This window comes from Nicotiana tabacum, chromosome 16, assembly GCF_000715075.1.
Source record: "Nicotiana tabacum cultivar K326 chromosome 16, ASM71507v2, whole genome shotgun sequence".
NCBI lineage: Eukaryota > Viridiplantae > Streptophyta > Magnoliopsida > Solanales > Solanaceae > Nicotiana > Nicotiana tabacum.
The window spans coordinates 44,045,384-44,068,820 of NC_134095.1; the positions used below are offsets into that span (position 1 = coordinate 44,045,384).

The following is a 23,437-nucleotide window of genomic DNA, read 5'->3' on the forward strand; positions in this document are numbered from 1 at the left end:
TAATATAATTTCAATTTTAATGTATCCTTCTTTGATGTACTTTTAATTATAATGTATTTTTATTTTATGTATTGTTAATTTTCTTTTTTAATTTTAGTTTTCACTTTTCAATTTTAGCAACATTAGATATCGTACATTTGCATTTTTTATTTTTAAATAATGGTTATATTTCTTTTTATACAATTATAATAATAATAAAATTAACTTATAATTTTATATAAATATAATATATATACAAAAATTAATATATCAAAAAAATAGGATATAAAATTAAAATTATAACAATCTTAATATAAAAATTAATTATATACACAATATATGATAAATTAAAAGTTCAAAAACATAAAAAGATGAACAAATAATAATAAATCAAATTTGATGTTGATGAATAGTGTCACACCAAATTTGGTGTGACACTATTCACGCACTATAATGGTGCAAGATTTGGTATTCCATTGGAGCAAAAAAAAAACACCAAATTTTACACCAAATTTAGATTTGGTGCAAAAAATAGTGCACCCTTGGAGTGCCCTCAAACGAAGTAATTAGAGAAGAGTAGGGGAAAAAATGTTTTTTCGTCCAATCATAAGCTCAAGTAATGAAACCATGCATTTTATGTTTTTGTTACATACATAGTTATTTATTCGAAAATATACAATACCTCAATGCTAAAATGCAATAAAATATAGCTACATCTTGTTTGTTTTTCGATTTTAATTCTTAGTAATAGTTTTTAGTTTTTACATATGTTAAGGAGTGCAACTTCTTGCTATCTTTTTCTTTGCATGTTAGTAGCGATAAATGTTACACACTTGCACTACATTTAGATGGGGTTGGTAAAAGAAACAAAGAGGAAAAAAATGAAAAAACAAAGAAAGAAGAAATATTTTTCCCTGGGCTTCAAAGCGGTTATTTATTTAGTCTCTTTTGGACGTGCATTGTATTTGCATCAATGGTTGGACATCAGTTTTGTTGGATATTTCAACTTCTGCTTGAATGGAAAATTTGAAGTTGAAATAATGGTTAGAGCAGTATTTTCCCCTGAACTTCAAATACTTCTTTTTAACATCAATCAAATATTATATAAACGTATCCAAGAAAACTTTTTATGTTTGTCTGAATCAAGATAATACTTAACAGGTAGGTCTGAGAGTGGTAAGAATAACTCTTTCTCCCTTAGATATATTCCCAGTGAAATATCTTGCATGCCCAATTTATACTAGACGAAAGGTGGATTTGCTACTTTACGCCAATGTTACAAGCAGTCCACTGCATTTATTCTTTTATTCTTGATAACCGTGGTGTATGAGCTATTTTCACGCACCTCACACTATTTCATCGGATGCTTGTTAATTGCATTTCACTAGCACAGATACGGAATAACTCCTACCAAAGCTAAGGCTTATGAGTAGAAATTATCTAATGCTATTTTTTTTTTTTGCATGTCAGAATTTGAACCTCGATTTTCTATAATTTTCACCTACTTCATTGGACATGGGAACAGAGTCTTTTCTTTGGAGTTGATCTTACGAAAGCTATTTAAGACAAATGGTATGTGTGTGAAGCAAATGGCATCAGGAGAGTTCTCATATTTGGGCAACACCAATCCAAATTGAGGAAACGGAGCAATATATACTTTGGCAAATGACGAGTGAAGAATACCTCTTCTTGTTTCTGGTGGGATAACATGCACGCTTTAGTTATGTACTGGTTGCTACTATTTATTTCCTTCACAGCGTCCTAACATTTCTTAGCAAAACTAATTTGATACATCCTTGTTATTTGGCATCTTAACGCACTAGGAAAAAAGAAAAAGATGCACTGAACTTCGACGTACAATATTTAGAGAAGAACACGTTATCAATGAAAGAATGCGCAGCATTCCAGATTTGGAGATGTACAGAGGTACAAGAGGAGATAATACAACTCCCTATACAGTATGTTTTCCGAGAGAGGTGATCTATATCAAACTAACCTCGAGATGTCCATTCTCAAGAACCTATACTGATACGATAAAAGAAAAAGAACATTATCACCAAGTAGGAAGATAATCTAAAATATGTTACATGTAGCCAAAAGGCATAGATTATGAAGCTAGAAAGAATGAAAGGGAAATCTAAGTTGTTCTATAACTGTTGATGGCCGAAAACCTCCATAAACTATTGTTCAACTGATATAAATTCGTATCGGATGTGTGGCCATGTGATCATCCATGTAAAAATAAGTCTTTCTTGATATAATGACTGCTATCGATCCAGTTGAGGAAATGTCGGGTAGTGGTGGACTAATGTCTTCTCATCATCATCATCATCAAAATCAAGTCCATCTTCCCCATAATCCATTTCAACAATGATTCTGTCTTCAAGATGCTCTTGGGTTTCAGATGACTCGACTTGTGAATATTGTCGAGTTGCAGGAGACGTATCCAAGCCCATGATTTGCATCTCTGATTCTATCAGTGCTTCCATTTGAGCCCGCTCCTTATCCCTTGGATACGTGCAATAGAGAAAAGAGTAAATCACACAGCATAGTGCCACTGGAGTTCCTATGGAAGTGAACAACGCTTGTGCCAAAGCTTTGGCGTTTCCTCTGTCTGTAGCAATATTTTCAACACCTTCAGGAACTGGTTTATAACCGTAAACATTCTGAGCCAGTAGTCCAACAACAGGTGGAGCAAAAGACGATAGTACAGATTCAAATGATCGGTCCAGAGCATAGATACTTGTTCTTGATTTATCAGGCACTATCTCTGCAAAAATTGGACTGTTGGCACTTCAGCATAATATGCAATCACGACACTCAATACTGACAAAGCACAATGAATGCTGACATATAACTTTCTTAAGGAAGGAACTCAATCGTCACCCTTTTCATGGCTGTGGGTCTACTTACAAATTACAACAAAATGGCTATATTTCTTTTTAGGTTTGGGAATATGATAACACACTACTCTACAACTTCATGGATCAATCATTTAACTCCTATTAATAATGTGTTTTACCTTTAGACCTTATTCAGATTAGATAATGTCTGATTTACTTCATCGACCAAAATCCCGTCTTCCACCATTCAATCAAAACAATATTACTTGCTAGTAAAAAACACCAAAAACAGAGAAACGGACAATAGAAGTCTCATATGAAGAACATTACTTGTTTGTAGCTGGAGCATTCCAAGATATGAAGAACCCTGTAATAAACAGGACCAGACCATGCGCGAATACTGAGGAAGGATCATCAGGCAAAGCCAGCAGAAGGATCGCCGATAGGGGAATCGCTGAAGCTGAACTTATTTGTGCCAGGATTATCCTGCCACAATTTGGTAGACGCCGGGATAACATGTCTCCCATCCTTCCTCCAAAGAGTCCTCCTATGGAACTTCCAATCACAAACAAGCCAATAAGTACAGCAGTCTTCTCATGGGAAAGTCCAGTAAGCTCTAACCACATTGGAGCAAAGGACAAAGCTGACCAGGGAAAAGAACCAGTAACACCTTGAGCAACAATAATCTGGAAAGATTGAATCTTTATGACCGATTTTGCTTCTTGAACGAGACCTTGCACTTCCGATATGAAGGATTTACCATGACCTTCATTAGTAGCCTTTAGACGGCCATCTGGAAAGTGAGGATCATTAGCAAATAAGCGAACCAAAATACCAATGATAACGCTGACGATCCCAACAAGATGAAATGCGAGCCTCCAACCAGGAATTCCCAAAAAAGTAACACGCGCTATCATTAAGGAGAACAATCCACCAATTATCGAACCAATATTGCTAGTAAGCTGTAGCCATCCAAATGCCATCCCACGTTTGTCATCATCAGTCGAGTCAGCTACAAGAGATTGAATAGCAGGTGCAACTATGGCTAGGCCTATCCCATTTAAAGCTCTCGATACTGCCACCTTATCAAGCAAAGGTGCATAACTTTAGGAATCCGTTGACATATCCATAATTCTAACATTTATCAGTTCGTTTTCCTATAATGCTATTCACATGTGTACATCAATGGACTACAAGTTGGGGATGGTGGGGAGATGCTACACGCAAATGTAAACACAATCCAAAGACCTAGTGGTACTCGAATTGAAACACACTCTTATTTCGATAGAATCAAAGGAAGGGGGGGGTCAAAAGTACGCTTATGCTTTGCAACATATCTTAATTTTAACATCAGATCCTAACGGAGCTCTTTACCTAAAGTAAGACGGAGGATAATTTTAACTCATACTTAAAAGTAGAGGGTAAAAATTTGAACCTAAAATATTTTGACACGTGGAATCCATCGTGCTGGAGCTCCATTAAAGGCAAATACTAGACAATTTGCTAATGACAAGTGCTAATAGCCAAATACTAGACAAGGGTATGAATGACCCCAAAGTAAAACAAAGGGTAAAAATAAGATATTTAGTCTAATAGGGGAGTAAATTTGGATCAAATGAATTCAAAAAATCAAAAATGAGAATTGTATCTATGTAACAGACGGACCTGAGAGAAGGTAGAGGAGAAAGCGACGAGGAAAGTGGCGGCAGCCCAAAGAAAAGCACCATAGGCGATGACATGGGCCCGGTTATGGCGAGCAGCTAAGTAAGCAGCAAGAGGATAACACAGGGACTGAACCATGGATCGGAAAAGCGTGAGCGAGCCCAACCTCGTTGGATCAGCATGGAGTGCTTCACCAACTTCCTTATAAACACCAGGTAACAATGATTCATCCGCCCTTTCCATTATTCCCGCTAAGTTCACCAGCACCAGTGTTAGTGTTTCTGCCTTCATTTTTCTCTCTGTGCAAAGAAAATTGTGTCAAGATTTTGATAAAACCTTTTAACTGTACAATTGAGGGGAAAATGGGGATTTGGATTAAACAGTATGTAGCTGACAAGTGGTGATGAACAAACTGATGACTCACCGTTGCCCCTGACGAAGATGCCCCGTAACAAATTTCACTCACCATTTTCCGGTCAATTTCCTTAGTCTTAAATATGTTTGTTGATTTCCAAGCTTCCAGAACATGTCTTATGAAATCTGGGATAGATTGCTGAATTTTATACTCCTTGATATAGTTTTCAACAAAAATGGTAAACTTGACATGTCTATTATGTCCATTGGCTAACTTTATTTCCACAAAATTTTCTTTTAAAAGTGACCAACTTTTTTTATAATTAAAAAATAAAAAGGGTATCGAACTTTGAAGGTGCCTCCATCTCTAAGGGTTATTTGGATTGAAATATAAGAGAATTTTAATTTTTGTATGACCTATATGTCGTTTAATTATCGGTATAAAACCATGCATGATTAATAAGTATATAATTTAGTTACTAATATTTCGCTATAAAAAGAAACTTATGTATGATTATATACGCGATAAAATTTAAAATAAGGATACATGTATTAATAATATATCGATAAGAGTTGTAGACATATAAATTTTATTGGAATTAAATTCAATAAAATAATTTGGACTATATATTAAATATATTTGTCCAAATAAATATTACGGGCCAATATAATTAGATTAATTATATTAGTTCAATATATATATGGAGTAAATAAATAAATCCAAATATGATGGGCTAACCCATTTAATTGAGCTACAAGTGATGAGCCTACTTCATTAGGCCCAAGATGTCATCTTCTTAGAGGCCCAGTTTGATGCCACGTGTCAAATGACATGGCACGCCAAGTCAAACTGAATGACCAATAGGATCATTGTAGAAAATGGACGAATGAATTGGAAAATTTTCTGTGTACTTTCTCATTTCTCTTTGTTTGTATTTATACAACTATTTCTCTAAAAGAAAATAAATGAATAATGTAAATAACTATACATGTGTCTACAATTTACTGGACCATAAAATAACAAAAAATAACTCTTATACAGTGACTCAGCTTGGTCATGTGCCCAAAGAATCCAATGTATAATCTTTATCCTTTACAAATGGACGGTCCAGATTATTTACATGTGAATGTGATCTAAAGGCATAAAAACCTCCATCTGTATTCTCTAGAAGACTTAAAGAGGAACATATACTCCCTCCTGTCTGAGACCCAAACAAAACCTTAGAATCATTAGGTTGTAACACCATCTTCTTCCTCTGTCTTTCACCATTTATGATTTCTCTAGAACATAAATCATCACTAATATTAACACCTCCCCTCAAGTTGGAGGGGAGCGAAGAAAGCCCCAACTTGCCAAGGATGAAATTATGTGAAGGCCCAGATAAGGGCTTTGTAAAGATATATGCGATTTGAGGAGATGGTGGAACAAAATTCAAAGAAATCAAGCCAGAGAGGAATTGTTGCCAGACGAAATGGCAATCGAGCTCCACATGTTTTGTTCGTTCGTGAAACACCGGATTCTGAGCGATATGGAGTGCTGCCTGACTATCGGAATGAACCAGGATAGGGAGAGTCGGAGGAGCTGAAAGATCATTGAGGAGACGATCCAACCATGTTAACTCAGCAACAAGACGCCTCATTGAACGATATTCAACCTCTGCTGAAGATAGAGAAACATAAACTTGCTTTTTGGATTTTCAAGAAACGGGTGAGCCTCCAAGGCTGATAAAATAACCACTTATAGACCTCCAAGAATCAACACAAGACGCCCAATCAACATCGCAAAAGGAAAGGAGAGAAAAAGATGGATCAACAGTCATAAAAAGCCCTTGACCAGGATCTTTGCAAAGATATCGAATCACTCGAAGGGCTGCTGTGAAGTGTGGAAGTCGAGGAGCTTGCAGGAATTGAGAGAGGGTAAATGACCACAGTTGTAATCAGAGATGAGATCAAGGGTGAATTTGCGTTGAGAAACAATTAGGCCATGTGATTCTCGAAGAACCTCCAAACCAAGAAAATAATGTAAGTCTCCAAGATCCTTAATATGAAATTCATCATTTAAGAATTGCTTAAGTTGAGAAAGCTTTGTAGGATTGTTGCCAGTAAATAGTATGTCATCAACATACACTGTCACAATAGATATAGAATCACCTGATTGTTTGAAAAATAGGAAATAATCATTCAAAGAAGAAGAAAACCCTTCAAAATTAAAAGCAACTGTAAGTCGAGCATACCACTGTCGCGACGCTTGTCGCAAACCATAAAGTGATTTCTTAAGACGCTAGACATGGTTAGGACTAGGAGCAGGTATACCGGCAGGAAATTTCATATATACTTCTTCTTGTAAAATCCCATGTAAAAAGGCATTGTTCACATCTAATTGTGACAATGACCCGCCTTTCTTGATTGCAACAGCAAGAATGCATCAAATAGTAGTCATTTTAACCACGAGAGAGTATGTTTCATTAAAATCAATCCCTTCACGTTGTCACCTCTAATCACCAATATAGCTTTTAGTCTTTCGATGCTTCCATAAGATTTGTGTTTAACTTTGTAAACCCATTTGCAAGGCAAAGCCTTCTTGCCAACAGGTAATTCAACCACTTTCCACGTTTGAATATTCTCAAGAGCTTTGATCTCAGAAGTCATAGCTTGCTGCCAACCAGAATGTTGGACAGCCTGAGAGAAGCTAGTAAGTTTAATAGTGTTGAAAATAGAATTAAGCATATGCTGATTAGTCAAAGAAAGAGAAGTGAAAGAATAAACAGGGCGAGGGATGGGATGGGAAAAATAGGAAGAAGTTAAATCAGTTAGAACTACTGAACCACAAATGTAATTAGAGAGATAAGTAGGGGTAATATGATCCCTCTGTGATCTTCTTAAAATAGGAACATGAGATGGACTTGGAGATGAAATAGGGTAAGAAGAGGAAGAAGGAGATAAGGAAGATGAAGAAGGAGGAGAACTGGAAGAAGGATTGGGACTAGGAAGAGTAGACTCAATAGGTGAGGATGAAGGAGAAGGGGAAGTAAATAGAGGTAAATCAGAGGTGATAGATGAAAAAGGAAATTCAGACTCATGAAACTGAACGTCCCTGGAAACAAAAACTCTTTTGGTGTTAAGATCCAGGAGCTTATATCCCTTTTTTCCATGGGTATATCCCAAAAAAACACAAGGTATAGCTCTAGGGAAAAATTTTGACATGTTATGTGTAAGAGTAGAAGCATAACACAAACACCCAAAGCACCTAAGATAATCATAGGATGGAGGCTTTCCAAAAAGAATTTGATATGGAGTTTGACCTTTAAGAACAGAGGAAGGGAACCTATTGATCAAAAAAGTAGCAGTGAGTAGACATTCACCCCAATAAGAGATAGGCAACTTAGATTGATGCAATAAAGCTCTAGAAGTCTCTAAAAGATGTCTGTGCTTCCTCTCAACAACTCCATTTTATTGAGGGGTAGCAGTGCAAGAGGTTTGATGTAAAATACCCTGAAAAGCAAAGAATTCTGAAATGCTAGAACCCCCTCCCAATTCAAGAGCATTGTCAGATCTAATCTTGTTAACCTTAGTATTAAATTGACTCTTAACCATAGCTAAAAAAATGTTTGATCAAAGAGCAGGCATTGCTTTTAGTGCTCATGAGATAAGTCCAAGTACCTCTGCTAAAGTCATCAACAATGGTAAAAAAATACTTGAAACTAACATAAGTAGGTGACTTGTAGGGTCCCCATGTATCCAAATGAATAACTCAAAGATAGTAGTACTTTTGATATAACTCGAATGGAAAAGAAATCTAGACTGTCTTGCTAAAGGGCAAACATCACAGGGACAATCAAGAGTAGAAGATAAAATAAAATTGATTCTCTTCATTGCAGAAATAGGCATATGTCCAAGTCGAATGTGCCATAATTTTACATCAAAAGTGTTGTTTACAGGAACAGTAACGGATTCAAAAACAAAAGAGGAAACTGAAATACAAGGAGAAGCTAAAAAACTAGACTTAGAAACTAGATTGTGCTTGAAAAAACTCTGAAACTTAGAAAGGGCTGAATGAAGAAGATAGATGCCATTCCTTGATTCACCAAGAACCAGAAGGGTCTTCACTAAAGGGTCCTTGATCGCGTCCTACTCCGCACTACTATTGAGTAGCGAGAAAGGGTCGGAGTAGTTTTTACCCGATTTAGGGTCGGGATCGATTTTCACAGAGAGCTAGAATTTAGAATCGAGTATCTATCTAGTGTAGAGTTGCGTAAGTGTTCCAAATTACACTTCTAATCATTTTTGGGGTTTTCATTTTACTTCTACTCTTATCAACTACAAATGGTAAATGCAACTAGATTAAGCTAAGAGTTAATCTAAAAAGGGTTGTTCAAATGGTTTAAAAGACACTAGGATAATGACTTTCATCTAGGTGGTTAATTGACGGGTAATTGAATTTAAGACACGATTGACATAATTGGGGAGTATGATATAACTGTTGCACGATATTACCCTCTCTACACCTCTCGGTGGTTCAAGTAATTTTGCCCGAATTGACTTTCTCAAGACCAATTGAGTATACAAATTTGCACAAGCAACTAGGGTTCAAGTTGGGTATTACTCTCTCGAGGTTTAAACCTTTAATTGGGGCTATCAATCTCTTGAGTACACTCCAATTCCTTGTTGGACCAATTTCGGAGACTTAGGCTCTCTTTCTCAAGAAGAGCCCTAGTCAACTAAACACAAACTAGTGTTTGCAACCACTAATTCAGCAATTAACCATGAAATTGGCCCAAATATCAAACACCCATAGTCAATCTAGCCCTAAAATACAAGACCCATCAATTACCCACACTAGGGTTGAGCCACAACCCTAGCTTATGGGTCTAGCTACTCATAATTAAAGAAGAAAAGCAAGAAATAGATGAAGAAAAACTCATATTAATTAATCACTAAGGTAAATAACAAGATTCAATGATGAAAAATAGATAAAATTGCCCAAAATGGCTAAGAAAGTCGAACCCATGACCGCAGCTACGTTACAAAACTATTTGCTACCCTAAAAATAGAAAAAGAAGCTATTTATACTAAGCTGAAATATCTGAACAAAAATACCCCTACGGGCTTAGTGTGGACCGCATAAAATGGAGTGTGGCCGTACTAGGGCTTTGATCTTGAAAATACAGCTCTCTGAACTCGGGCAATGCGTACCGCATAGAATGGACTGTGGCCGCGGAGGCTTCTAGTGTGGTCCGTACAGAATGGACTGTGGACCGCATTGGCTTGGAACTTCACATCTGGCATCTCTCTGATCCTTGGGTCTGTGGACCGCACTAAATTGAATGCGGCCGCATTAACTCCAGTGCGGACCGCATAAAACCTAGTGCGGTCGTATTACCTCTTTGCCTGAAAATCAGCCTCTCTGAATCTCCTAGTGTGGACCGTACAGAATGGTGTGCGGCCGCACTGGGCCTGTTTTGCTTGAGCTTGTCTTGTCTTTGGCACTTGTGCAAGTTTCACTCCTTTTGAGCTGATCTTTGACATCTTGTCACTTTGTTGATCAAACTTGCAATCAAGCACAACTTGTGAGCCTTTTGGGACTATTTTGTACAAATTCCTAATCAAAACATAAGCAAGAAGGAGTATAAAAGGTATCAAAATCCCTAGTTATCAACTCCCCCAAACTTAAGCCTTTGATTGTCCTCAAGCAAACAAAATAAGACTCACTCCTTAAGAGAACATCCAAGAAAAATTTTAGATGTACTAAAGTGACCTCATCTAGCATCAATTGGGACTAACAATTGCCCTCAATACAAATAAATCATTAACAACTTTTACTCTTTTAAACACCATGGATTGAGTGCGACATAAGAGCATCAAGAGTTGACTCAACACATCAAAGAACTCTTTCTATTACTTTGGTCTTTGTGGAACCCAAACTCACACATCCTTAACTTTCCCTAAGCAAACCTCACCTTTAGAATAGTGGCACTTAAAACGAGGTCAATGAATTCACTCATCTCTCTCAAGAAAAAGAGTCACAAGTTCGGTTCTAAGTACCATATGCTTGCCCCTTATGTAAGTCACCACGAATGTAAGTTTCATTCAACTCAAGATCATATAGGGCTTTTGTGGAGTCATGGTGAAGGCTTTTGGTTCAGGGTAAGAAATGTTTGGTCTAAGTAGGTTCCATCTTCCCTTAAACACTTCTTTTGCTTCATTTGACACATATTCACTTGACTCTTTGAGTCATTTTACTTCTTTCTAAGGGATTAGAGAGACATACTGTCACTCTTTCTTATACATTTCAAACTTTTTCTCCTTTTTTCAACTTCTCACACCTTTCATTCTTTGCTTTTCTTGAATCCCTTTTTATTCTCTTTCATATTGAACATTCTTTTTGTCTTTTTGCTTTTCTTTTTTTTCATTACCTTTTCTTTTCTTTATTTTTGTGCCTTTTTACCACTTTGTTTCAATCCTCGTCTCTCCCCCCAAACTTATACTTTTGCCATGTGCTAAGGAAAGATTGAGTGTCAAGAGAGAGTATCTTTTAAAACGGGTATAGGCTTGTATTATGGGTTTTGAAGGAAAAAGGTCTAAGGCTCAAAAGGGTTGACTAGGGATCTTATCATTGGTAGGTTATGGAAGTGTTCAAGCTATCATTTGGACCAAGGAGAGTCTATAATCATGTCTCAAGTCAAAATTCACTTAGGATTTCGCCTCAACAAATATTCAGGGCAAGTTCTAGACCAATGGCTCGGAACTTGGACTTTCAATGCAATTACTCACCACACGAGCTATAGGATCGCTAAAGACATAGAGTCGAGGGCCCACAACAACCTTAGATAAGATTTGAGCACACAATGGTCCCGAAAATCACTTGATAATTATCGGTCAATACAAGAGTCTCAAGGCCACGACTTTCACCATCCTAAACACAACAATTTATTTTTGACCATAAGAACAAAGGCAAATGTGCTAGGCCCAAGTGAAGCTTTGCTTGAGGCACCCTTAACTACCAAAACTACTAAAAACAAAAAAAAAACGGACTCAGACCCTTAAGAAAGTTGTCACGCCATCCATCATTGGGAAGAGCCACCCAGTTTATACAAACTCCACCTTTGGAAAGAACTGTAGCATTAAGAAAACCAAAGGCTTATTGTAAACTTTAAGGACAAGAAGCTACGAATCACAAGAAGCTAAGAATGAAAAATTTGCGAAAAGTAGAATGAATATATACAAGAGGGGATTTGAATATACAATAGATGGGATGAATGTACAATGTAGCATAACTTTATATACAGACCCAAAGTAAAATAAAAATGCGAGAAATATAACGACATGTTAAAATTATATACAACCCAAAGATGAAAAATAAAGAAAGCATAAAAAGTATCAAATATATACAATCATCCGAATGAATCCATCAAAAATAGGGCCTACCCCTTCAAATAAAAGTTGCATTGTCCCCAATGCCAACTAAACTAAATAAAGCACCAAAAAGAGAAAGGGAAAAAGGATATAGAAACTCTCTATGGCCCGTCTGCCTGCATGGGCTCCTGAGTGGCCCCTGGGTCCTCACTATGCTCGGGAACCTCAAACTGGTTCCCTGTGGCCTGCTGCTGTGCTGCTGGGACCTGGGTCTGGACCTCCTCAGGTGCATCATGTGGCTGACTAGAGGAGGCCTCCGGTGGGTCTGCCAACTGGATGACTGCATCGTCCGCTCTGGAAATCATCCTCTTTCTCTTTGGAGGCCTCTATGAGTGCTCTGGCTGGGAGAGCTGCTGGTATAGGATCATCGAGCAATAAGTCCAAAGGCAGCTGGTATGCCTTCAACCGGTCAACATCAACCCTCAGCACCTTCACGGACCTTTTAGAAGCTCGCGTCTTCCTCAACTTCTTGTGCTCCCTAGCAAGCTCCTTGAGAGACTGGCTGTGTGAAGCAACTGCCTTTATGAGCACCGTCTGAGTGTCGAGGATTTTCTTCTAGTTATCTAAAATCTCCTTGAGAGCATCCTCTATAGATTGGGGAACTTGTGGGGGTGGAGGTGTCGACTGAGCCTCTACCGTGGTAGTGAGGGTGGACAACTTGGATGACGCAATCTACATCTAATTGTTGATACTAAGAAGAGTCTGGCTCAGTCGATGGGCAGTAATAGGATATGCACGGGAGGATGGAATCTCCAGGTCCGCTGAGGTGGATGGACCAGGAGGGATAGCAGTGGAAGTAGAGGCAGGCTCAGCAGGAGTCATTACCACAACTGGCTCTTCATACTGGCCAAATGGAGCAGTAATTGTACCCTTGAAATTTTTGCTCTTGGGTTTATCATCCCCCTGCATGATGTACCAGGAAAAAGGGGCCTTCGCTTTGACTTTGATGTCGAAGGGCCTCTTTTCCACTTTCAGATCTCGGAAGTACATAGTGAGAAAACTGGGGAACGGGTAGTTTCTGTCATGCTCAGCACCCACAATTATAATAATTCTTGACATCATATTTCCCACATTTATTGGGTACCCCGCCATGATTGACGCCACCAAAATTGCCCGGTGAAGAGGTAGGGAGTTGTCATGTGTCGTAGGGTCCAACCTGCTACATACAAATGTCTCCCACCTCCGTGCCTTGAAATTCAGACTGTGTCTCAGAATCTTGACGCCCGCAGTCAACCAGTCAGGGGTGGTACCGAAATTTCCAGGTATTGTGCTAGCCAGGGACGGACCTCCTTGCCCATTTCCATCTTTGCCATGTATAGGGTCTCATCCTCCTCATTGAAGCCAAGGTAATCGTTTATTGTCTTCCTATCAAACAACACTTTCAGGTTTCGAACCTTGGTCACCTTGGAGCCCTTTTTGATGTGGGCAACGTTGGTGTAGAATTCCTTGACTAAGTGTTCGTTGGCATCCACACATTCATCCAAAAAATGTTCCCAGCCTACTCTCACCCTAAACTGCCTCCTCACATTTGGGCTGTGAGGTAGCAAGTCTCTATCTACAAAACTCCTCTCCGGGATTAACTTCCTCACCGACCACCATTCCCGGAATATATGATATGCTACCTCACTAACAAATCGGTCCCGCCACACTTCCAGCTTCCTAGTTCTAGCAATACACCCCACTTATGGTTCACCTCCTTCTCCTACTTCTTCTTCTCCCCCTACTTCCCTTTCATCACCTACTGCACCCCTCCAGATAATGAAGTTGTGGGAGAGGTGGAGTATTCATCCCCACTACCTGCTACTGAGCCCTCAGACAACCCAGAAGATACATTCACTGATGCTTGGGCAGTGGGGGATGCTGGAGGTGTGTCTCTTAGTCTGTTCCTCTCCGGCCAGTCAGGGATGTATTCTGGCACGGAGTCTGAAGAAATCTAACGGGAGGGATCGTACTCACTTCCCGACATGTCAATGGCTCTATCAGTTGCTTTAATCATCTTCCTCATATTTTTGATGTTTTGCCTAGCTTGGGGAGTGAGTTTAATCATTTTCTGTTTCCCTCCCCGGGAGGATCCTCCTCTGCCCGGTTGTTTAGATCCTTTACCTTGTTGTTTCACCATTGTCTGCAAACACAATCCAAATGAACTTGTTAGTATCAATTGCAGCAGTTAAGAACAGAGTTGCAGAATCAGAAAAGAAAAATTGCAGACAGGTTGTAGGAGTCACCCAGTGCAGACCGCACAAAATAGTGTGCGGTCGTACTGGGCATGTTTTGCTTGAGCTTGTCTTGTCTTTGGTACTTGTGCAAGTTTCACTCCTTTTGAGCTGATCTTTGACATCTTGTCACTTTGTTGATCAAACCTGCAATCAAGCACAACTTCTGAGCCTTTTGAAACTATTTTGTACAAATTCCTAATCAAAACATAAGCAAGGAGTATAAAAGGTATCAAAATCCCTAGTTATCAGTCATGCAATAGACAATTAGTGGAAGAAAACATTAGAAGACAATGGAACTGAGTGCAAAACTTGTTGACAGAAATGAGATTGATCCTGAAAGAAGGGACAAATAAGACATTATGTAAAACAAGATTAGGGAAAAGAGTAATTGTCCCACTGAGTTACCCTAACTCTAAAGGAATTAGGTAAGTTAATGAACAATGGAGTAGGTAGAGGAGAAAGAGTGGCAAAGAACTTAGTATCATAAGACATATGTTCAGAAGCCCCTGAATCAATAATCCAAGAATGAGTATTGGCATATGTGAGATAAATAGAAGGATTGTTGAAGATGTTACCAACACATTGAACTACATTAGCATTAACTTTTGTGGTTGGGCTTCCTGTATGACCAAGCTGTGCATTGTTAAGCAGGTGAATTAACTGAGAAAATTGGTCTTGTGTAATAGGATTTCCTCCAGTGTTTCCTGTAGGCTGTGCATGAAAACTCAAAACAGCATTGCTCTTGACAGATCCATGAAGCTTAGGAGTTTTGGTGAACTTAAAATCAGAAGGGAAACCAATTATTCGATAGCATTTGTCAACTGAATGGCCTGGTTTCTTGCAATGAGAACAAATTAAGTTATTCTTCCTCCCTTTAAAATCTGATGATTGAGATTTCTGACCTGAAATATTTTGATGTGTGGCTAGGAAAGAAGAAAAGTCACCAGGAAACTGGGGATTCACATATACTTCCCTCTGCTTCTCATCTTGAACCAACAAAGAATAGGCTATGTTGATGCTGGGGAGAGGGGACATCATCAGGATGTTGCTCCTAACAGGAGAATATGTATCATTCAAGCCCATGAGAAATTAAATCAACCTTTCATTTTGAAGAGACTTAACCAATTTCACCTTGCCACTACAGGTGCAGGCACAAGAACAGGTAACAGTAGTGTAAATAGCATCAAGTTCATCCCATAATAGCTTCAATTTGGTAAAATAGCCAGCAATATCACTTGATCCTTGCATTAAGTCACTTATTTCCTTTTGTAGGTGATAGAGTTTAGCCCCATTGGATTGGCCAAACCTATCCTCAAGATCTGTCCAAAGAGCTTGAGCAGATTTGGAGTAAAGAGCACTAGCAACAATTTCCTTTGAAAGAGAGTTGAGTAACCAAGAGGTTATCATATCATTACACCGAGTCCACAAGCTGAAAGAGGTAGAATCAAAGGCAGGAGCAGAACAACTCCCATCAATGAAGCCCAACTTATATTTAGTTGAAAGGGCAATGAGAAGAGACCTTCTCCAACCTCCATAGCCCCAACCATCGAAGACAGAAGTGACGAGAGTCATACCGGGTGAATCTGATGGGTAAAGAAAATAAGGATGGCTAGCATCAATAGTAGGAGAGGATCTGGAACCATCATCCTTAGAAGGAGCATCAGATGAAGAAACCATTTGGATTGAAGGGAGAAAAGAAATAGAGGTGAAAAAGAAAGAAAGCAGAAGTCTAGAATCTAAGTGGCGACTGATACCATGTAGAAAATGGATGAATGAATAGGAAAATTTTCTGTGTACTTTCTCATTTCTATTTGTTTGTATTTATACAACTATTTCTCTGAAAGAAAATAAATGAATAATGTAAATATCTATACATGTGTCTACAATTTACTGGACTATAAAATAACAGAAAATAACTCTTATACAGTGACTCAGCTTGGTCATGTGCCCAAAGAATCCAATGTGTAATCTTTATCCTTTACAAATGGACAGTCCAGATTATTTACATGTGAATGTGATCCAAAGGCATAAAAACCTCCATCTGTATTCTCTAGAAGACTTAAAGAGGAACATATACTCCCTCCTGTCTAACACCCAAACAAAACCTTAGAATCATTAGGTTGTAACGCCATCTTCTCCATCTTCTTCCTCTGTCTTTCACCATTTATGATTTCTTTAGAACATAAATCATCACTAATATTAACAATCATACCACGTGTCAAAATGACAAGGCATGCCAAGTCACATTAAAAGGTCAATAAATAAACCGCCACATGTGCAAATGACGTGTTCTGGCCAATCAAATATGGCCTTGTCACACTTTAATTTGATTGGTCGGAAAGAGTTTGTTCTTATCATAACTCTTCCCTCCCACAATTTTAAATAGGGGTCTTCATAACCTAGAAAGGAAACCATAAGTTATAACAAGAAGCAAGAGAGAGCTCGTGGATCAAACGTCGCAAATTTCTCTACAAATTTCAAGCTTCAAGCAATCAAATTCAAGTTCAAGAAATCAAGTTCAAGCTTAAGAACGAAGAACAAATCAAGGTTCAAGGAGTACAAGTTCAAATCAATGTTCGTGTTAGTTGAATTCAAGATCACCGTTTGTTGCAACAATATAGATTCAAGATCAAGCTCAAAGACTCTTGAATTTATTTTCTATTGGAAAGAAGAATCAGAGGATTCATCGAGATAGTATATTCAATTATTTGAAATCGAATAGTACGATTGTTGCGATATTTTTCGGTCTCGATTATTTTCTTGACGCAATTTATTGTCTACAAGAATATCATATATAAAATGTTTCTTTAATTAGATAATTTCTACATGAAAATCCCTTGTGAATATTCACAAATTTACTAGAATTATTAACCTGTTTACCTACTTAATTCTCCATATATTATGTTAAATTTGTATATTTTCTTCATATGTTGACGGTAATATAACATCTGAATATGATATATTTCTACATAAAAAGATGAAAAATACACATTTAATTATTAAAGTTACATATACAAAGTCATATATCACAAGGAACAAAATTATATTTACTAATAATTGATAGACCAATGATGCCATAATCCACTTTTGCTTTAAATGAATCTGTAAAGTGGTAAATATTCATTCATCATTAACCAGAAGTTTCGGGTTCGAGCTTTGAGTATGAAATCGTCTTTGTTAGGGAACACTAACCGACACGAATTCAAATTTAGTCAGGTCCCAATATAAATACCGAATAGAAAACAAAAAAATCAATTCAGGTTTGGTGAAAGAGCAGTGGAATTCGTCAAATGATGAGAGAGTTTCTTCAACTTGTTCGCCACACTTAATTGTTCTTGTGGAGGGTGGAGCCTATAGGGTAACCGCGTTCCCTTTCTTGTTTTGGATCCCTTAGAATATCCCTTTGAAGATGCTGTTCCCATGTGGGCCTCAAAGTTTCGGCCCAAACATCTAAGTGGACAAACCACGTAGTCCACTATTCTTGGGCTAGTGTGGATTTGGACCCCTTCAAACTGACACTTGTTTTTGGGCTTTAATGTGAATTGCATAGATATGACTTTTATCAAATTCTTCTTTCTAGAACGTTGGATAAGATCATAAGAATGAATGTATGTCCAATCAGTAACATTGAGAGGTGTGTTAGTTTCCAAAATCTCTAGAAATTTAACTTGACTTAGGAGCTAGTAGTAATAATACGGGTAAAAGCTTAACCAAAAAACAGAAATTTGAATATTAAAATATGAGACGGACAAGATTTTCTTAAAACTTGGCAATTCTGTCAAAATGGTTATGATGGGTAAGATAATGAAAATGATACATCTCCAACTCTAATTTTGGGCCTGATCAAAGCCCAGTCCAGTTCAGAGTCGAAGGTCGTTATCGTAATCAATTGCGGGAATCGTGCGGTGGTACGGCCCCTGTGGAGTAGTGGGCCGCCAATCCCTATCCTACTCTACTTGCTACACACCGGGCCCACTCTCTGGAAAAGACATAAAGAATAGTCAGATGACTAAAAATGCAAGTGTAATGAGCTTTTTCGTATGAAGTAGTATTAAATAATCTTGAAAAATGGCAAATATTATGTTATAAGTAACTAAGTAGAAGGAAGGGGTTTAACCAAATTAACCTATGCCAGTAGGGTAAAAATATTTTTTTTACTCATATGAAAACTGTTGAATCCCCTCGAGATGAAGAAAAATTCAAGTAATATTGTGAGGGAGGTTCAAAAGTTACTTTAGATCATATATTTAAATCCAAATCGTGACACCCTGAAATCTTTTTTGAATCTCCTTTTATAAATAGCTAGTTCTACCGCTGATTATATAATGCAAGTTCCAAACACATGTTTTCTTAACTTTTGCTCGCAACACTTCGAACTCCAAGAAAATTTCATGAAGTTCATGTAGCTATTTTTCAACTATTTTATTGCATCTTAAAATATGATTATTTTTAAATTACGACCGCCATCAATATTTCAATTAGCCGCTCTAAAAGTAACTACCTATTATCGTTTTTACTTAAATATGTTATGTATTGTCATCACATAAAGTTAAAAACTTACAGGAAAAACAAAAGAAGAAAAAAACATCGTATTAATCCCTTCCTCGAATGGCGCCTCGTGCTTGTCTGCTGGCCCGTTGCTTTCACCGTAATGTAAGCATCTCACGTTATTTCTAACATCATTCTGTGGTATTAAAATACTTATTAATTCTCCTTTAGTTTAACACATCATTTAAATAGAATTTTAAAAATTGATTGTATTACTTTAAAAAAAATGTACATAAGATTGGATGCGGAGAATATATAATGAGAAATGAAACCCCCACGTAGATGGCGGAAGTTTAAGCAGCCCACCAAAAGGAGCTACGCCGAATTCCCAATTTGTCGTAATACTAACGGGTGGTTTACCTAAAATTCATATAATGAATCAGTTCTCATTATATACAAAAATATCAAATTTGATTGCAGTTGTGACGGATAAACAAATATGTTCAACAAGTGGAAGAATATAATTCTTTTCTGCTTTCTTATTCGCACTGAACGTTGACATGGCACGTTTAATTGCTGATAAATGTAACTTAAGTTATTATAACTTATATTTTTTTAAAATTATTTTGGGGGTCGAGGGGACTGGTGGTGGGCGATGACCATATTTAAGGGGTATTATCACTTTTGGCTCACGCCATAAACTATTTATATCTGGTGGCCGAAAAAGTAAATAAAACTTGTATGATTTTTGTTTATAACATACAGAATGTATATATATACAAAAAATATACAAATTTTATACATTTTTCGGCTATTATTTTTACATAGTGTCATTTTCCCCATATTTAAATTATTCGAATGTGCTCAATAAACACATTTTAAATAATTCATCTTGCTGAAATAACGAAAACGTTAAAATTTAAAGGTCCTGGAGGCTAAAATATGGAATTTAAAGTAATATTTTCAGTTTCATGAATCATTGCTTATGCAGACAATAATGATACAGTCGGAAAACCAAAATATTTTATCCATACTTCCTGCTCTTTATGATCCACTTTATTTGTAACCAGTACAGTTTGGAGATTCTAAGAAGCCTTTTGTTCTCGCGATTTTTGCAAATATTTCCTTTTTTGTTGTTGAAATTTTAGATTATTAACTCTTGATTCTTTAGCACTTTTTATGTAATTCTTAAACAGATATATATTTTATTTTAAAAAACTCAAAGGTTCATATTCAAATTTGAATCGAAATTAAATAACTTAGCCTTCCTATTCTGAATTACGTTACATGAAATGCAACAATGAGAACATATTTTGCAACGTTAAATAACCCTCATAACAGTGTGTGTTGAAGTAAAAATAGATCAAATTGCAGGCCTTATGCGGTTCGAGAGAATTAATAGTAACCTTTAACGTGAGTATGGGTTACGGGTGAGAAACAAAAAAACACAATAATATATACCTAAGTAATTCCCAGTGGCCGTTAAAATAAAAGAGCAATTTCCCAATGCAGTAGTACTCGATAGAAGGTGGTATAGTGGGAAACAAGTGGGGTTCTTGAAAATCATATAACTGCACCCAAGGCAGGCAAATATGCTGTCAAAATGTCCCTTAAGAATCTATATAACTCGTCGTTTATAAAAAAGAGAAAGAGCAAAATTCTTACTATCTATCGACCAGGAGAATATTACTATACCATTCCAGACCACACAATCACACCATATATACACTCACTTTCCACTTAATAAAGGAAGTCTACTTGTTTGTTTCTTTGTTGAATACTGCATTGTAATTACTTTTAGCAAATATTTCTAGTTCGGCTTCTCAACTAATAAAGCTTAGGTTTTTAAATTCATTCGAAGTATTCTGCAAAAAATAGTTTAGCTTATTGAATCATTTCATGTCCTTAGAAATTGAATCCCATTGAAAAAAAAAAAAAAGAATCATAAAGTCAACTAAACGTGTCCATTCACAATGATAAAAAATAAAGAGGGAAAAGATATTGTAAATCGCAAAAGCAGAAGCAATAATTCTTTACGAAAGTTAAGCAAAACTGCAGTATACTTACTTGAAAGATGACTTTAGACAGATTTCTCCCTTAAACACTAGAACAAAGTTCTTTATCTTTAAATTAATCCTTTTATATAATGCTACAAACAGGAACTATCCATTTATCTGTATCATTTCCCAAGAAAGAAAAAAGTTTCAAAGTCAAACGTACCAAAGTACAGAGACAATTGACAACGCTGTAACCATTCTAGATCGATCTTACCACTTTGGAATTTTATTGGGGCAAACATGTCATGTTCGTTATTGTACTGCTATTATACATATCAATTGGCAAAGATGTACGAAGAGTATATTAACGCTTCACTTTCTAATTAAGGACCTATTACTTATCAACATTGACAAAGTAACTTTTTATATTACAGTTTATTTTAATTTATTATAGCAGGTTACTTGTCTTATTTTCAAATTTAATAATCTCATATATTATGTACAAATACTTGTATTATTTTTTAAGTGACCTAATGTCACACCTCCTTCTCATCTACACCCGCAAGGGCGTTGCACAGGAGTTTTTTTCAATTAAAGGACAATCGGAACGAGATTTATTATTAAGGAATTAGAGTCGCCACTTGGGAGATTAATGGTGTCCCAAGTCACCGGTTGAATCCCGAACCGAGGAAAAATATGACTCTGTTACAGTCTGCGAACCAGAAATCCGAGTAAGGAATTCTGTTAACCCGGGAGAAGGTGTTAGGCATTCTCAAGTTCCGTGGTTCTAGCACGGTCGCTTAACTGTTGTATTTGATTTTATCTGATTTCAAAACATGCTAGCTTATGTGCCTTTTATTTGTAAACCATTTTTATCATTATATTTTAAAAGAATTGCAACGTTGTGGAAATGCGTCTCGGACCATGTCACAATCAATGCACCCGTGGTTGTCAACACATTTAGACATCCGTTGAGATTTGGATTTGGGTCACATCAATGCGCACCCGAGTTTAAGAAGGTAATTTAATTAAAATCGCGCCTAAAGATCCTAACGTAATATTATTTTGGGGAAGACCGTGAAGTTCGCTAAATGGCCCTCCCAAATTCTAATCATTTTTAATAACCATTTATTGAGGGCCCCACATTTATTTATTTTTGTTCGGTGAGGCTCGTCTCAATTTGTGAACCTCTTTTCTATCATTATTTATTTTATAAGAATTACGATGTCGTGAAAACACGTTTCGAACCCCGTTGCAATCAATGTGCTTGTGATTGTCAACACATTTCGACTTCATCGAGATTTGGATTTGGGTCACATCAATTGCACCCGAGTTTAAGAAAGTAATTTAATTAAACAGTGCCTAAAGATTCTAACGTATTATTATTTTGGGGGAGGCCATGAAATTCGCTAAACGGCCCTCCCAAATTCTAATTATTTTAATAGTCATTCATTGAGAGCCTTACCATTTTGTGTTTATTGGGCGGGGCTCGTCTCAGCATCAAAAGGCCAACCTAGGAGTGATTACGATTTTTTCTAGTATTATCTGTCCCTAATAAAAAATGAAAATAATAAAAGAAAACCAAATCAGATACACGTTAGTCTAATTTCCCTATGGCCAACATCATTGGGCCTGAATTTGGCCCAAATCAGGCCAAACCAAATCAGATAGCGTAGAAAAGGGGGGGGGGGGCAGCAGATCGAGTCTCATGAATGGAAAAACCGAGGGATTATTTAACATTTACAAAAGGAAATCAAGGCATTCGCCCAAGTCAGTTTAGATATCAATGTTTTGAATTTTAATTCCTGAATATTTCTAACGTGAAAATCAATAGAAGCTTAAAGCTGGCCACAGTATTAATTTAGCATGCATTCACGGGTAACTAGGAAAGCAACGTCTAACAAATCAGCTTGAAATACAAAACATGCCTAATTGTTTTCGAATTGATTCAACTAACATTTCTTACACTTAATTGTTGAGACCGGTAATTATACGGCACTGATTGTTTGAGGTGCAGTTCCTGCTCATATTATTTTGATCCCTATTCACGAGTGAACATTTACTAAAGCCAACAATTAACAAGCAAAGTTATAAATCACTTCTAGCAACAGTAGCAGTAACACTCTACAGGAACGAACTTAATGTAATTCCTAGATCTCTTTTGAACTAACACTAGTCAACTAAATGGTTCATGACTTCACAACGGGACCACTGTATAGCAAGCTGAAAATATAAGTCCATTTGAATCTATTTATAACTGTTGAAAGCAAATCATGTATCAATTTTCACAAACATACTTATACAGTCCATTACATTAACGGTCCTAAATACAAGTCGAATTCAATGAGTCACATATACATCTTTTCTAATTGAACAATTACAGCTATATGCATCCAAAGATGAACACAAAACAATCAATTCCATTGCACTCACTCCAAGTTGTGGTCACATCAATGTAAATTCGAGCATGTACCTGGAAATTGAA

The 23,437-nt window shown here is 36.9% G+C and overlaps 1 protein-coding gene and 1 long non-coding RNA gene across 2 annotated transcripts; one reads left to right on the top strand and one right to left on the bottom strand.

Annotated features, from left to right (window-relative positions):
* Nucleotides 1-1,863: 1,863 nt before the first annotated feature.
* On the bottom strand, nucleotides 1,864-5,120 carry LOC107767978 (uncharacterized). Its single transcript, XM_016587080.2, has 4 exons — nucleotides 4,909-5,120; nucleotides 4,488-4,783; nucleotides 3,153-3,904; nucleotides 1,864-2,763 (listed from the first exon to the last, which is right to left on the bottom strand). Exons 2-4 carry the CDS (start codon nucleotides 4,773-4,775, stop codon nucleotides 2,247-2,249), a joined length of 1,557 nt encoding a protein of 518 aa, XP_016442566.1. The 5' UTR covers nucleotides 4,776-4,783; nucleotides 4,909-5,120; the 3' UTR covers nucleotides 1,864-2,246.
* Nucleotides 4,568-16,832, top strand: LOC142170678 (uncharacterized). The gene is made up of 3 exons (XR_012700027.1): nucleotides 4,568-4,699; nucleotides 15,395-15,629; nucleotides 15,740-16,832. It is a non-coding gene; the product is annotated as an uncharacterized LOC142170678 (long non-coding RNA).
* Nucleotides 16,833-23,437: the final 6,605 nt, after the last annotated feature.